At 35.8% G+C, this 17,655-nt stretch overlaps 1 protein-coding gene across 6 annotated transcripts in view; it reads right to left on the bottom strand.

Moving 5' to 3' along the window:
• Nucleotides 1-17,655, bottom strand: part of KLF12 (KLF transcription factor 12) — a 522,975-nt gene that overhangs the window by 271,904 nt on the left and 233,416 nt on the right. For 3 of the 6 annotated variants that reach the window (XR_010409973.1, XM_064585999.1, XM_064586000.1), the window contains exon 4: nt 10,767-10,805. The exons of the other annotated variants lie outside the window; for them this stretch is intronic. Coding sequence is in view for 2 of the 3 variants with exons in the window: in XM_064585999.1 (XP_064442069.1) it covers nt 10,767-10,805 (39 nt within the window). In the remaining variant the exon portion in view is untranslated. The remainder of the gene's footprint in view (nt 1-10,766; nt 10,806-17,655) is intronic. 6 annotated transcript variants of the gene reach the window in all.

Here is a 17,655-nt window from a genome sequence, read left to right as displayed (position 1 = left end):
CCTGCTACTCTTTTATCATGACACTTTGAATGTGACACAAGCTTGGGAACAACAACAAAAAAAATAGAATAAGGGATATGAAGATAATGAGACATTGTAGGCAATTACTATAACTTTATGCAAATAAATGTTGGAATCTCCACAGAAGCAAATATCAGCTACGAAAACACACAGTAAAACTACAATACATAACACACAGAAATGAAATATTTTGAAGAGGAAGTCTATCAAAGTTTTCCATAATTCCATCGACACTATGTCATTCCAGATCAATCCTACAAAGTTACTAACAAAAACAACAAGAAAATTATTTAAAGAGGTAGACTGTCACAAGCTCTACACCAGGGGTCTGGCAAGCTGAAGCCTTTAGGCCAAATTCAAGACGACAATTTTTATAAACTGTAAGCACGGAACACAGCCACGCCTACTCATTTACATTTTATCTGTGGTTACATTTGCAGGACAACAGTAGAGTGAAGCTATTGCTTCAGACCATAGGATCCATAATGCTTGCAGAATCTAAAATCTTTACCCTGTGGCCCTTTCCAGAAAAGGTCTGCTGACCCCTGCTCTATCCCATGTTACCAGAAGCTCCTTAACTAATTGAGATTCTCAAATAAATCCTGTTCCTTCGGTTCTCAGTGACTATGGGTGCTATTCCTTCTGCCTGGAACGGCACTCTCTATCTCCTCTGCCCCGCTAAAGTCTTTCCTCCTTTAAAACTCAGCTCGGGCCATCTGCCTAATAACATGCTCCTCTCTGTCCAGGGTGCACAGAGAGACCCTTCTTGGGTCCACAGCAACTCAGGCACACCTGGAGCTTCACACACAGCTCTCTTGATTGTAATTATTTCTTTTCTTGCCACCCCTATTAAATACTAGATTGCTGAGAAAAGAAAATGTTTTATGGACTTGGCATTTCTTCTCCAAATAAACAGATATTAAACTTTGCAACTTACATAGTTGGTATTAGACCCAGACTAACTCTAAGAGAGAGTTAGATGAGTCAGAAGGAAATTCAAATTTAGTTCATTGCCTCATACCACAGTCAGCATGGTAAACTGACTGCATGCCATAAGTTTAAGAAAAAACACATAAAGAATTACTCCAATAAAACATAAATGTAGGGTCTCTGGTCCTCATGAGGAATTACCCCCAACCTGTGATGGAGTTTGCTCTGTCGTTCCAGCGGCTTCCATGTGCCTGTGGCCATGACTCACCCGTTCCCTTCCTAATTTGCTGCTTCAGAACTACTTTTAGAGCTGGAAAACAAAACAAACTTGGGGTAAAACTAGTGTCTAAAATTAGAACAAATAGGTTTTTAAGGACCTGTGGGATTTTCTTTCACAGGTGCATTACAGGGCTGCTCTTCCAAAGACAATTTTTCTAAATTCTAGATTCTTGGCTGTGTTCTAAGTGGTGTTTTTCTTGAATCAGAAACCTAGTACAATTAACTCACCTATTATGGAATGGAAAACTGCACCTTGACCTGTTTAAAGAAAAAAAAAATCTATAAACACCTTCTGCCTGTAAAAAGAGTAGACTTGATGTTACTGGCAAACAGATGTCTTATTATCCTAAAAAATAAAATATGAAACCAATTTTTAGCAAGGCTGATACCTAAAAAAAAAGTTAATGTCTAAAATAGATTAGAACTCTTTTTACGTACCTATTTATAATCATTAATTCCTGAACATGCTCTCTAGCGATAACAAAAGTCAAATTTCAGGAGTCATTGCCAAGTGAAAATTAAACAGAAATTAAGAAAACACAGCTTTGGGGGCGCCTGGGTGGCTCAGTTGGTTGAGCGACTGCCTTCGGCTCAGGTCATGATCCTGGAGTCCCGGGATCGAGTCCCGCATCGGGCTCCCTGCTCTGCGGGGAGCCTGCTTCTCCCTCTGACCCTCCTCCCTCTCATGCTCTCTATCTCTCATTCTCTCTGTCTCAAATAAATAAATAAAATCTTTAAAAAAAAAAAAAAAAGAAAAAAAAAAAGAAAACACAGCTTTGAAAATGAAAGGTATATTAGGGGAACTTATTCCATTTTTACAACTCAAGATTTACAAGTTATTATTTACAAAGCCATAGATTTCATTTTCACGTCTGTATTTTGGCATCCACAAATAATCATTAAATGCTATTGTCTATAAAAGAGGAAAAAATATTTAAAATAACATTTTTTCTTTAAAATTCCCTAAATGTTTAAAGCAGTAAAATAATTGCTTTCATCTAATTAGCAAGATACATGTCTTGCTTATATTTAATATGAGAGAGGCCCAAAACTTGCAACCAACATAGTCAAGAACAAAACGAAATCTAGTCAAAGTTCTCCTGATTTATAAACCTAAGGAAATAAATTATTTAATACAAAAAATGGATAATACAGGTCTAATTATAGTTTGGCAAGGTCAAGAGAATTTCATTTTCTAGTTTTTTGTGTAGAATTATTGTCCCATAAGAAGATTTTCAGAGTTTCACTGCCATATAAACTTTGCCTCCTCTGTATACATTAGATAGCAGCATTTTTTTTTTTTTGCATATCATGGTGCTTTCCTTATGATTTTTTAAAAAAGCAAATGTGTTATTCATCTAAGCTGTTTATAGGCAGAGGTAAAAGTACTCACTGTATACAAGACCTCATTTATACTGAAAGTTAAAGCAATTCTGCTTGGCTTTCCCATTCTAATTCACCAATGACTTTGGAAATCTGATCCTAATCCTAGCACAAGGTCATGAATTCTTCAGGTTTTTACTTATAGTGTTAATATTGGGGTGGAACTAAATCTTAACTTGATTAATGTGGAATTATGTTACCTATAAGACATTAATAAAATGTATTGTAAGATAAAGTCAGGTGACCAAGTCTTCTGCATCAGTACAACTTAAAATAAATAGACTGATTTATGGCTTTGTCTAAAAAATGAACAGAAATTAAAAACTATGGGCTCGTGTAATGTTTTGTTGGCTCATTTAATCTTGCCTTCACTGCATTTTAAAAGACAAAGTTATGTGTTCTGCCTGATTAGGACAGCAATAGCTTAGCTCTCCTTGTCTTTTATGTGGTCAGCTCTTCTGATTTCACCTACACATCCATCACAGTCATTAGAAATACTGATTGCTGCAGATGAAACCTGAAGTTTAAAAATTCCTGTTCATTAACATTGGAAGGACCCACCCTTTTTGGGATTTTCAGAATGACATCTTTTTCCAGTTTTATTGAGATAGAACACCATATTAGTTTTAGGTGTACAGCATTATGATTTGATATATGTATATATATTGCAAAATAGTCACCATAATAATCTTAGCATTCCTCACCCACATAATTGACTATTTTTCTCTTTGATAACTTGTAAGCTATTTACTCTCTTAGCAACTTTCAAATATACAATACAGTATTATTAATGATAGTCACCATGGTATACATTATGTCCCCAGAATTTACTTATAACTGGAAGTTTGTATCTTTTGGCCACCTTTACCCATTTTCCCCACTTCCCACCCCCCATCTCTGGTAACCACCAAACTGTTCTGTTTCTACGGGTTCATTTTTTTTTAGTTTCACATATAAGTGAGATCATACAGTACTTATCTTTCTCTGACATATTTCACTTACTATAAAATACCTATAAAATGGTAGGATTTCCTTCTTTTTTTATGAATGAATAATATTTCTCTCCGTGTGTGTGTGTGTGTGTGTGTGTGTGTGTGATACCATATTTTCTCAGAAGTTTATCTTCCTAAATCATTTTTATTTGGGCTATTTTTGACTTTCAACCAAATTATGGTCACACAGAACACATTGACATAGAGATAGAAAAGTAATATACTAAAATAAACAGCTTTGTACTTGAATATTATTATGTCAAATGAATGTGGACTTAAAGAACTAATTCTGAATTTCAAAACAAGCAAATGAATTTAGTGAATAAACATGGGAATATTTTTTAAATCATTAAGAAGTAAGACTTGTGTTTTACAAACTGTATGAGAAATGTCAAGTGTAGAACTCAATTTTATAAACTTTGAGTTTCTGTTTTAATGACAAAAAAAACTTAAGTAATCATACTGCATCAGCCCATATTTTACTGCTCAGAGGTGATTTAAATAAAAATGACAGTATTTGAACCATGAGAACCAACAATAAAACCCCAAATCAATGCTTCTAATGTTTTGATATGTCATCTTATAATCATTTTAAAACAACTGCAAATATTTTGAACCAGAAGCAGTACAAATTAATATACATTAACAGAGTTCATTTGTATATTATAAGGCAAAATATGAACAGAGACAATTATGGAAGGACTGTGTGTAGAACCGCCTAAGGAACTCACACTCAGGCAAAAAGTCTTTATGGCAGGAGGTCATACTCATCCTTCATGGTTCTTTTCATTCTATTGATACATTAGTGCCTTTGTAAAAGGTCTTCTGTGAAATAAAAACAATCAACCTTGAATACAAAATTTATTATTAATACAGTAACTGTGAGGATGACACTAAATTAAGAATAGCTTCTCCAAATAGTTACCATGGCTTACATCAACATTGTACTGCCTCCTCTTTTTAATACATTGTGAAGTTTGTTGTTAGCCTTTAAATAAAAGATTATGGCTTATTACACATCTTTTTACTAATAAGCAACTTTAATGAGAACAGCAGTAAATTCATTAAAAATTAAAAGTTATTTGCATGAGAAAAAATGAGTGATTCTATCAAGGTCTCAAAAGTTTCTCTTTGTTGAAAAAGACAAAGCACCAATTCTTATCATATCAGCCTTAGAAATATGTGGCGTAGTGCTCCAGAAGACAGATAAATGTAAATGTCCTTGCCAAATTGGTAACTGCTTTACATAAACAGGATGACAGTCAGTCAAAGACTACAAAGTGGTATAGAGTTAGGGATTTTTCTTTTTTTGTAAACTGGAGAGATATGACAAGGAAGGACATGGTAAGGTTACGCATGAAAGGAAAGCGGATGGGGGTACCGCTGGCCCAAAGGGACTCAGCAGCCATAACAAAGTAGTCAACTCAGTCTAACCCATATCTAGTCAACATCCAATTATTTGCCAAGTTTTAGGACTGGGCACTCTAGGGTTAAACAAATGCATACCCATCTTTACCTCAAGGAACTTAAAACCCAGTGTGGAAAAAAGGCATGTATATAGCAAATTCACTTGTAAGGCACAATTTGACAAAAGGCAGGATATTTGCCTCTAAGAGACAACTGACATTTTGAGCTTGTGCTAGATGACAATGTGTGAGATAAACCACATTCCTATTCCCCACTGAGTGGCTATTCTACTATAAATTCTGAGAAAATGGAGTAAGAGCCAACTTAATTATAGATACAAGTTATTGGAGAAAGCATTGGCCTTTCTAGGGCACCTTCCCCAAATTTAATACAGTTGAAAAAAACAAAGTCTTCTTTGAACACTACGTTAAAAGTTTAAGTCCCCTACTTGGTTTTGAAAGGTCTACAAAACAAAACTTCAGTTTACCTATCAGTCTCATTTCTCAGAATAAGATGCAACTCTTTTTTCATCTGGAGAATGAGGATATTAACAATGCTAACTCCTACACTTGTTCTGAGGATGAAATGTGTTGATATGTCTAGATCACAACTGTACCTGTATTTTTCTCTTCCCTCATCTGAAGAGCACATCCATACCCTCTTGTGGATCTGAATGTTATTCATCTTCGGAATAGCCTAAGTACTGCCTGCTCAATCAAATTTTCTCAGACAATGTAAGCCACCACAACCACTTGCTCCAGCATCCATGACCTCCTCCCACAGGTGCACAAAACAATTGAAAACGTATAGTCAATAGAAGAAAAGACCTGTGTAATCACTCTCAGTGTCCTCTAAACCAATCATCTTCATTGCTCTACTAGGCAGTATCCCCTTTAGATCAGGTATCCTGGATCCAAGGCTTCAGGTCCTCCTCTGGCCACACCTCCTCCCCAAAGGGAGAGAACCAAGAGAGGATGAGCACACTCAGAGCTTCGCTTGCCTTCTGGAGCAGCACTACCCAACAGAACTTTCTGCAATGATGAAAATGCTAGTCATCTTCACTGTTCAATATGGTAGCCACTAGCCCCATGTGGCTGTTACACATATGAAATATGACTAGTGTGGCCAAGGAATTATTTTATTTGAATTGATGTACATTTAAACTTAAACAGCCACATGGAACCAGTGACCACAATACTGGCCACCGAGAATTCTGTTATCAAGCCACCGATGGATTAAAAAAAAAAAGACCACCAATGAATGATCTCCTTGCTGCCAATCCATTATTTACTTGCTTATTTTCATCTTCTTTGATGTTTCATAACATTGCTGAACGATCACTTCTTAAGTATTTGTTTCTTTTGAGCTCTGGAGCACCATACTTCCCTGGTTTTTTGCCTATACCCTTGGTAGTCTTCTTTATTGACTCCACTTACTGTGCTCAAGCTTTCAGTACTGAAATTCTTCAGGGTTTAGTCATGCACCTTCTACTCTGTTTATACTCTTTTATGAAATCTCATATGTCAATATGGCAATCACTATGAAACCTCCATTTCCAAACACAGGTCCCCATGGCCATTTGTGTATTTGAAATCTTCACTTAGCGTCTAAATCTAACAAATCCAGAACAACACTCTTAATTTCTCTTCCCCATAAAAAACCACCTCCTCTTACAGTCTTCCCTATGTCATTACACTATCAACATCTACTTAGGAGCTCAAGACCCAACAACCCTCTCTCTTTCATCAACCCCAAACCCAATCCATCAGTGAGAACTTTTCACTGAACTTCCAGAACTTTCTAATATCACAAACCTACTCCCAAGTCACCCCCATCTCTAGCCTCAACTCTCAAGAAGTCTTCAAACTTGACTCCCTGCTTCCACACTTGCCCTCATCACCAGCCAGCCCAATGAAGTAGTCGTAATTTTAAATAGGAGGTATGGAAGGATTAGTGACAGTGGTCATTTGAATCAAGACTTGAAGTAAGAGACAGAGGAAGAAGTGATCAGATACCCAGGAAAAGAGATGTCCAGGGAGGGGGGCAAGCAAGGGACTTAAAACTATGAATGAAAAACAGCTTTTATTCTAAGAGAAATGGAAAGATGCCAGAAAGTTCCAAGTAAGAAGAAAAACCTGCTATGTGAAGTGTGGGTTGGAGGGGGAAAGAATGGAAGTTACATATGCCTGAGGAGGCTCTCAGTGCTCAGTGCAGTTTGGGTGAGCAAACTATGGAGGTGGAGAGGAATTCAGAGATATTTAGAAGTCAGGAATTCATTGTGGAGGGTGAAGGAAAAAAGGGTATCCAGGATAACTCATGGTTTTGGCTTAGGAAATTCAACAGGGGTTGGTGCTACCTACCAAGATGGGGAAGGCACACTAAGGAACCAGTCATTCAGATGGATTGTAGTGCTGCAGGTTTTACAGGAGCATCACCTGGTAAGGTTCCAAAAAGTGACAAAGGTCACTGGGCGCCAATCTATGGGATGCTACAAAGCTGAAAGTCTTTGAAATTCTAGCTTCTGGGTACCATTCATCTACAATATACCATGGATTGGCATTTTTAATCCATTGACGGATATGGGAGGGTTGACATTCTTGAGTTAAGTGGAGAGGCCTAACAGTTTCATACACAAGCACAGAGCACACAGAATCTCTCGGATTCTCTCCAGTTACCATCCAGGACATCCTTTAATTCTGCATTAAATCTGTGCTTAATTGTAGCCAAATGACAAAATTAACTAGTAGCAACAGGGCACACAGCAAGGGCTCTTCTTGTATAAGGGCATTAGCCATATCACAAGACAGAGAATTCTACTGGAACCTTCAAAATGCCAAAATGTTAAAAAAAGAAAATCAAAGTATAATTTTTGTTAGTGACAAGATCAAAACCACTCACTCACTAGCTCTGATCACACACTCACACAGTTAATTAGCATCAGAAACACCGAATATCTTCAACAACAGAAACCAGTGACATATGTGCCACCAAGGAAATATGCCCAATTTCAATCTAGATAGATAGTCTAAAGCCATCCTAGCCACACTCTAAATAATGTAAAAAAAAAATTAAAGAGAGCAAAGCTAATAAAAAGGTTATCTTCATTTTTTAAAAAGGTTCATTTTGCTCAAATTGATTTTAAAAAATACTATTCCTATCCATCTAGTCATCTAATTGACCTTTAAAATCTTTGTAAACAAATAAACATTTATCTAAAGTTGGCCAAATTTTATTTCCATGCATAAAAAAAATGGATTCTGAAACAGCTCTCTCAGGCAAACCAAAATAAAGGATTGTATGACAAGTGACTGAATGCATAATATGATGGCCTTTTGTAAATTTTATTTGTAATAAAACAAACACTGATATTGATCATTAAATTTAAATATCTGATGAAAAACTTTATAATTTTTAGGTAAAAATAATTTAGACTAAATGACTTTAGGTTATCTCTTTTAATATTTTTATTATAATAGTTTTGTTAAATCATTAAGACTGCCTCTAATTATGAAGGCTTTTGGTGGGGAAATTAGATCTTGCTGCTATTCAAAGCACTGAAGACAACTTTCAGCATGCATAATTCTATCATTTATTGTTTCACGAAAACTTTATCAGTAGAAGAATAGATTTTCTTTGTCTTTCATCTGTATTTGTTAAAAAAAAAAAGGTTATTGTGCTTCAATTTCTTAAAAACAATACGGTAAGTAATTATCCAAAAGAAGACAAAATGAAAAAGAGAGATGCACATATCTTATTGGAATTGTCAAGAAAGAAACAACCAATCCACAAAAAAATAAATGTTTTCATGCTTTATGAACCCTTCTTACAAGAATAAAATACGTTTTGAAAAGTAAGAAATCTCCTAAGATTTTAGGGGACTTGAGAGGACTCAAAACTTGATTCTTTGCCACTGTCTGTCATGCTTTGTACTCTTCCTTTATTTTCAAAGAGCTTAACGATGAAGGCTCCGCTGCACTTGGAAAAGTCATTTAGAAAATACGGGCAACAAATGAAAAACCACTCAACACTAAAAATTTTAGAATTGTGCTTCTATAAATCTGCAGCATAGGAACCACAATGATCATGTAAGCTAATGGTCCTTGACAGATTATTTTAGATCCAGACTGATTTATTTAGGTTTGTGAGAATCTTTTCATATCACAAGTCTTTCATTATAGTTTCTAACAGAATCCAAATCAAAGTATGCACCTCTGCCATACTTTTAAAAAAGAGCTGGAATACTGGGTAGAGGCACAGAATGCCACTGTGTAGGCAGAAGCTACATTTATAGATATATACATATATATATGTATATGTGTACACAGACATCTATAGAGGCAAATTTCCATTTTATCTATGTATTTCCTTTACAATGACTTAAGGCATTAGGAGTTCAAAGTCCAAATTACTCTAAGCATCAGTGATAGTAATATCCTTGAACACCTGGGTACACGGACAGTACAATACTTCTTAACACCTTCAATGTGGGAACTATGTTTACTACATACATCAAGAAACTAGAAATCTGAGAGGTTAACTTTCTTTCAATTTCCCAACATACAAATTTAGAATCTAAGCAATTATTCTTTTTCTCAATGACCAAGTGCTATGATTTTAATGCCTGATTGCTAAAACATCTATAGAAAACCCAAAGACAGATAATTGGTTTAAATTAAAAAATCAAGGAGTTAACCCATTGTTTCTACACATCTCCCACATATACAGAAGGTATACATGTAAATGAACTTGTTTGTTTTCTCTTGTTAAAGAAAAAAGTCAACATATACACACATTTAAAAATCAAGTTTTGAAAGATTATCTTTCATCCAAAAGACCTTATAATTAAGTTTCTGAGACGTTTTATATTTAAAATGTATCAGCAAGGATAATGTAAAATAAAGGGTTAATACAGTAAAAAAAAAAAATTAGGAAGGTTGGGTAAAGAACAAAATAATCCTAAAAATATTTAAGTAAAATGTCACTGTGCTGTTACTTTTCTTTAGAAAACAGCAAGAAAAAAGGAACTAAATGTAATCACATCTTTTCAAAATGTAGGTTGTGAGGGAAGCTTTCTAATAGAAATAGGTTTTACATTTCTTCAAATTTAAAAAGCAAAGAATTAATTAAAACAGTGAATTTCTAGGCCTGCTTTTTACAAGATTTCCTCTAAGTAGTGGTTTATGGAATTCAATAGAGAGTAACATTAAAATATGATCATTTGACTTATCAGACAAATATTGACCATGAATATATTTGAGGAAGAAAACACACACAATGTCTTTAAACATGCCATAGGATAGTATCTAGTCTTATTAGATAAATAATGATAATTTTCCTTTGACTCATCCCCACTCACTAAACTGGATTCTTTATCTTCTACCTCATATAAGTGTCAAGGGTTAATGATTTTAGCCTCACTTTGGGCCATAATTCAAGAAATTATCACCAAAAACATCTTTATCTACTAAGCACTAAGTAGTTAACCTTATAAAATTTCTATGTGTTTGCTTAAACCTTTTGACTAGTAACCCCAAATACTCTTTCCATAAAAAGAGCAGAAAAAAAAAATCATTCGATACCAGGATTTTCTCATGAAGAAAAATAATTCATTTAATCCCATTAAGTTTTATTTTAAAAAATCACATGACATAATTTTAAGTGGAGTTGTTATTGTATAATTGTAAGCAATGATGACTGAAGGGAGACAGATTTTAATTGTTTAATGGAAGTTTTAAAAAATTAACCGACACTTACTTTAACAGACTTTAACCATGTGCAATCCAATGGACTGTCCTAAAAGAATTCAAAAGAAACTAGTAATTTTACACTTTCAAAGACAAAGTAAATGTTGAAAATGGAAAAATACATATTTTTGAAAGTGCTCAAAACCTTTGTAAACATGTCAGAGAATCTGAATTCCAACTTTTTAGCTGAAACATCAAAATATGGAATGCATTTTCCTAGACTATTCCAACACTTCTTTTCACATGAATGAAAACTAAAAATGAAAGGACAAAAACAGAAATACTTCCAATAGAAAGCTAAAAGCAAAAAATATTGTGCTGGGGCATTCTGCTTGTTTAGGAAACATGCACATATATATAAATATATTTTCATGAGTAGGGGAGGGGTAACTTAGGAAAGACTACAAGAATGAACTTTGGTCAAAAGATTTATATCTTTATATTAAAAATCAAATGTTCTTTAAAATAAATTCTCACATATATCAGAAAATACAGACTGCCTCCCACACTGTTGCTATATAAGGACAAAAATCCCACTTGTCTAGAATGACCTAGGAGAAGAACCATCTCCTGTCCTCTAATAGCTGAATACATTAAAGTTGGGACAAATAAAGGTCACTTCAATAATTTCTTATATTAATACATGCAGTAACTGAATTACTTCTGCCTTAAAAAATGAAATTTAAAAATGAAATGAAGCCCCAGAAATGCAGCTTTCAAGAACCATGGGGGATGATGAGTTTTGGACAAGTACACGTTCAAAATAATCATACTCAAAGCTGGTTTTAGAAGAAAACATTTCTAAGATAATTATGCATTTCCTTGCCTTCTTCACCAAAATGGGGATATTATCATCTTTTCCTGGGGAGGACCCATTTATATACACCAGTTTTTATCTTCTTCTGAAGATGTAGCTGCTGTTGCACATGTAGGTGACAAGAAAGGCAGAAATTGGTAAATTCTATAGTCTTCCTATAAGTTTCATTTCTCATAAAGTTTCTGTTGATAGCTTGCATTTTTGGATCATTTATCTCTTTCTTATTAGTAAGGCAGAGTAATCATGTACAAACTCCTGAGCAATGTAACATAATTATCTTCCAACAAAAAAGTTAAAATATTTAATTACTGAGTTGAAATATTGAATTCAAAAGCCAAAGTAACAATTTCCCAAGTAGTCACTAACCTTCTAGAACACAGCTTCCTGCTATTGCCAGGTATGGTTGATTTGTCAATATTCATTCACAATATCTTATTTCTGTGTTAGTACAAGAAGCAACTCGGTGGCAAGAATTTACTTTATGGCCCAGTTTGTTGTTTTAATGGTGTTAACTTAAGAATTCAAATACTTTGGATTTGGATATCTTACGAAGACCTTGTTTTAAAATCTACAAACTCTACTCTATCATCAGAAGTCTCTTCTGAACTGTTTCATAACCTAAACATTACTCTGGAATAACCCAAGAAAATAATGGGGCAACAAAGGAAGGCAAAGAGAGTGTGATTATTAAAAAAACAGTGATCTCACTTCTTCAGGATCAACTGTAACTCTTTACAGCAATAGAACAGTACTACTATTCTCAAGTAATAAAACTAATTTTGGAAAGAACTTTTAGTGAAGATTTTTTAAAATGTCAGAATCAAATGTCTACATATATATTTAGTTGAATTTGGAAACTCTTAAAAAATTCATAGCTACTCAGGTTTTTATCCACTTTAGCAGATAAGATGTTTATATAAAATACGAGGGTTAGGAACTATGGTGGCACGCACACGCGCATGCGCACACACAACAACCAAACTCCTTATTTCGTCTAAGTTGCTATCTGACCATAAACTAGGCTATATCCATACAATAGAGTACTATGCAGCTATTGAAATAAATGGCTTAGAGTTGCAAATTGCTAGAGAGGTCTAAGTAATCTTCAGTAAAAAAAAGAAAAAAGTTGCAAATGAGTATATTCTGCAAAACGCAATTTGCATATTCTTAATATATGCACAGACCATCCTGTGGTTACAATGCACCATCTACATTGTTTACATTTGTGGGGATGGAGGTGAGTGGGGTGAAGCTACTACGTTTTTAGCCACAACCATCTTTGAATATTCTTTATCTCAAGAATATATTGCTTTTGTTAAAATAAAAAATAGATCATTGAAATCAACCACTTTTGCTGCCAATGTGTGTTCAGACAATACAGTGTTCAGGAGAGGGAACTTTGGAAAAAAAAAAAAAAAGCACACACACACACACACACACACACCCCTCTAGTTGTTTCCTATTTTGCTAACTGCTTTTCAGCCCCAAAGCTGACTTCCTAACATCTTATTTTGAAAAGGCACGCTTCAAAAAATCCATGACCCACACCTCTGCATTACTCTTCCAATTAGCACTGGGTCAGAGAAAGGGACACCTTCCAATCTCTTTTCTAATGACTAAATAAACACAATCCATGTGATCTAATTTAATTATGTGTGTACTGCAGATCTTTTCATTAGCTTTAGCTGACTGAATATCTGAAAATAATTTGATCAGTTCATTTTTCCTCAGCCTCATTGTTTTAGAATGCATTCGATCAACAATATTGATTGTTTACTATGTGCCAGATACTGTTCTATATAGATTTTTTATAAAAAGAAAGAAACGCAATAGTGGGCTTCTCTAAATCAGGGTCCAGTTAAGAGACAGGTGCCATGCTGGATATTTAAAAAAGAGTAAATTTAATACAGGTGACAACAGAGCTCAGAAACCAAAAGGAGAACAGTGAAGTAACCCAGATTAGCAACAGCAAAAGCCCCCAAAACCACTCTCATCCCAGGAACTGGAAAGACAAAGGATGGGAGGATGTTCAAACTATCCAGGCTAGCTTCATCTGAATGGAACTGTAGGGACTGCCCCAGGAGCTGGGAGACAGAGACAGCCACTGCCAAAAAATGCTGCCCAAGTAAGAGAGAGAGAACCCTAGTTTCCCATTTGTTTAGCTTTCCTACTTGTCTGCCAATGCCTCCCACTGGCCAAACTTCTTGAAAAGCCAGGGGGCAAGAGAACTTGGAAAACATAATTTGCAACAGAATGGATAACGCTAAGAGACATTCAGACTTCAGTAATGACTAATTAGCACTTTGAGTCTCAAAATCTGTAAAACTGCCCTCACTTTCCAGATGTTTATAAATCATAGACAGGAGCGCACGCTAGTGCACACAGAGCACATGTGTATCTATGCGTCCAGCCACGCCAGCAATGAAATAATGCCCTAGAAGGAGCATACGGAGTACAGCCTTTAGAGCTTATAGGGATCTAATTTCATCGCCTTTTTTATTCTCTTAAAATTTAGGTCTAGGTAGTTCATAATAGGTTGCCACCATGAGCGCCTTTATATTTTTAATTTAGTTACTAATGGAGCATAGATATGCTATTTACTTTAAGCACCCTTACTTTACTAAATTCAAGTCATTTAACTCTAACCACTGTTTTCTTTGAGGTACTCAATCACACCCTCTTGAATTACTGAAATATTTATCTAAATTTATCCACTGCTTACTCTTTTTGTGTTCCATGTAGACGCTAAGTAGGTATTCTAAAACAAAATATGATAATAGTAATAATAATGATGATGATGATTGTGCTAACAGGCTGTTTATTTTCTGATTTTGATGGAAACTCTTTATTTTTTTCCATTAAATATAATGTTGATTATTGGTTAGAAGAAATTTCTATTCCAATATTAAATAAGTTCCATTTTTTAGTATTTTTATAAGGAATGGCTGTTGAATTCTATCAAATGTCAGAATTTATTGAGAGGATTATAGAGTAATAGTTCTTATTTAACAATGGATTTCCTTTTTATTCATTCTTCTGTCTCCTTTTCCTCTTAATGCTCCCATATTTCTTGGCTTATATCCAAGATGTCTTGGCATTATAAGAAAGCCAGTCAACAAAAGTCTTTCTTTCTTTGTAGTTATCCCCCTGTTCATGAACCATACAGCCACAGTCTGAGTTGTATCTGTGGTTCTTCAACATTCCCTCACTAGTTCCATCCCTGCTGGATAATGAGAAGCTGCTTCTTTGCTGCCAGATCCTTGCTTTTATTCAGTTTCCAGATTCAGAGTTATCCTGAATGGCTGAGGTTACTTAAAGCTTAACTTCGATGTCAAAAAGGAATTTATTTGTATATATCCTAGAACTGCTAAAGAACTTAGAACTCTTTTGCTCTCATTATACAGTGAAAACTAACAAACAAAAAAATCACCCAAAACCCAGAGAGTTAAGTAATTTTTTCCAATGGTATGCAGAAATGTCTAGTAAACTTTGGCCAACATCACAGCCTGCCAACCAGGTAGTATTTTTCACATACCATAATTATTCCCTTGTCTGTCTGGTTTGGGCAATGGAACTTTTCTCATATGAAAGTATATTCAAGACCTGAGACATGAGAAAAGGAAATTACGTGCCTTGATCCATACCAGCCAACCTACTGTCTTCATGGTGGGTGGTGAGTAATGCTGATACTGAACAGAAAGGTCACCGAGTGAATGAAGAGCCATGTGTCGAAGAATGGCTGGCAGCACCCAGGGCACGGGAGGAGAGTCAGGGATACCCCAGAGAAGAATGAATGACGGGACACAGCAAAGGACTGACCTGACTGGAATGGAAAATAAGGTAGTACTGATGTTAGGCTAGCACGTTTTGCAGCCCTAGATCTGAAGTTTGTTCATTAGGAAGTAGGTCAGTGAGAAATTACCAGAATTCTAGAAAAGGGAAGCATACCAAGTGGATACAACCAAAGATGGGTTTTTGAGGAATCATGTTCCAAGCATACTTCACATTCAAAAGAAGTAACATCAAAATTATTTGCTGTAAGGCAAGACATGCTGCCTTTTATGTTCCTTATAACTCAGATAGTAGGTTATATTGAACAAATAGTCCCCAATTAACAGATTTTATATCTTTGGATGAGAAACAATTTCTGATGAAATCAAACTGTCATGCCGAGCAGTACGCTAAAGATGACTGTTGAACACCGTTACAGAACCAGAGAGCTTCCAAGGCTGTAAGACATTATAAAAAGCTGATAGCAAAACTGTGGCATACTCAGCTTAATCTATGAAAAAATAGTTAATATAAAAATCATTAGGGGGCACCTGGGTGGCACAGTCAGTTGAGTGGCTGCCTTCGGCTCAGGTCGGGTCGTGATCCTGAGGTCCTGGGACTGAGCCCCACATCGGGCTCCCTGCTCATTGGGAAGCCTGCTACTCCCTCTCCCACTCCCCCTGCTTGTGTTCCCTCTCTTGCTGTCTCTCTGTCAAATAAATAAATAAAATCTTTAGAAAAAAATCATTAGAACAGGATAAACTAGATCTGATACTGAGTTTTCACCTCCATCTAATTCACTTCTTCCTTGAAGCATTTCAAGGTCTAATAAGAATTTCTCTAAATCTAGACTCTCTTCTTCAGAAACAGCAATTCTTGTCACATTTTGTTCTTAACCTTAAAGCCTAAAAACTCTTTTTGCTCATGGAGGTTCATTAAGTCCATAAACATGGCCCCCTGAATGATGGACTCAAGTTTTCTCCTACTATAATACAAAGACTAACAGTTGGTTCTCCACCAAGGGAATGACAGATTGGACTATATATAAAAGTGAAGCCTTCCACATTATTCTATGTTTTATCAGGTTAAAAATTCTAAACTGATAATACAAAAAGTTCTTCTCTTGAGCAAAGGCTTGTGTCATATTCCACATCTAATCTCAAAATGCACCAGACCTGTGAAGCTAATAGTTACTTATAGATCTGGCATGTCTATCTTTGACATGGTAGTAAAGTTCATGTACACTCACACTTGTGCTCTCAATCTGCTTCCCATGGCAAAATCACCTCACAATTTCTAAGTTGTGGTGAAAGGACAGCAATACATTTGCATCATACTTAAATCATTTAATAAAACCTTTTTATGGGGGGGGGAACCGCCTCAAATGAAAGTTGACTTTGTTAACCCAAACACATGCACCAAGGGCAGTGGTCCCTTATTCTTTATTGAAGGAGCAAACACCTTTGGGAATGAACTCAGCTTTCCAAGCACAATCTATCTTTGAAGGCCAGGTGTCTCCTGATATCTCCAATGCCTATTTGACATCTTCATATTTAGGGCCCTTGGGGACTTCAGGCCCCATTCATGTATAAAACTAAATCCATCATCTTCTTCATCCTAATCAGGTCTTCCTCACTCCAGAGTTCTCAATACCAGGATGGACCAATATCAGACTGCCTGGCATCTCAGGGCAGAAATTTATGTCTCATTCTGGACTCCTCCCTTTCCTTCAACAACTCCCCCATGCTATTGGTCTTCAAATGCTGACTACTTCACACCACAAACTGCTCTCTACTTCGTCTATTTCAATTCACCCCAGCTACCCTAGCGGATACTATCCCAAGCCACCACCAAATCCCACCTGGATCACTGCCAGAGCTGTTCACCTAACCTCCCTGCTTTTCTCTTGTCCTCTTCAGTTTTGTATCTCCCAATATACCAGCAATCATTCTACAATACACGTCTCATGATGTCAGGCCCCTAACTTCAAGTTTTTCATATGTTCTGCAATTTTCTTACGATAATTTTCAAACTCTTCTCATGATCTGGTTTCTGTTTATTTCTCTACAATCCTATTAAGTCCACTCCTATCAGCCCCTACTTGCCCTATAAATGGAATATTCTAGACCTTCAAGTTTCCATGTTCCCTCTTCATTCTGGGCCCTTGGAAAGATGGTGATCCCTGCCAGTGAACACTCTTCTCCCTTGTTCCTGCCACTTGCCTAACTCCTGTTTCTCCTCTAGTCATCTATTTAAATTTCACTTCCTCTAAGAGAGAGAACTTGACCTCCAAAATTTGGGTTAAGCAGCC

Source organism: Mirounga angustirostris, unplaced genomic scaffold (assembly GCF_029215605.1).
Source record: "Mirounga angustirostris isolate CCGP_5_RB_7025 unplaced genomic scaffold, mMirAng1.0.hap1 SCAF_3, whole genome shotgun sequence".
NCBI lineage: Eukaryota > Metazoa > Chordata > Mammalia > Carnivora > Phocidae > Mirounga > Mirounga angustirostris.
Note: the sequence above shows the minus strand (reverse complement) of the source record. Positions and strands in the feature narration are given on the sequence as shown.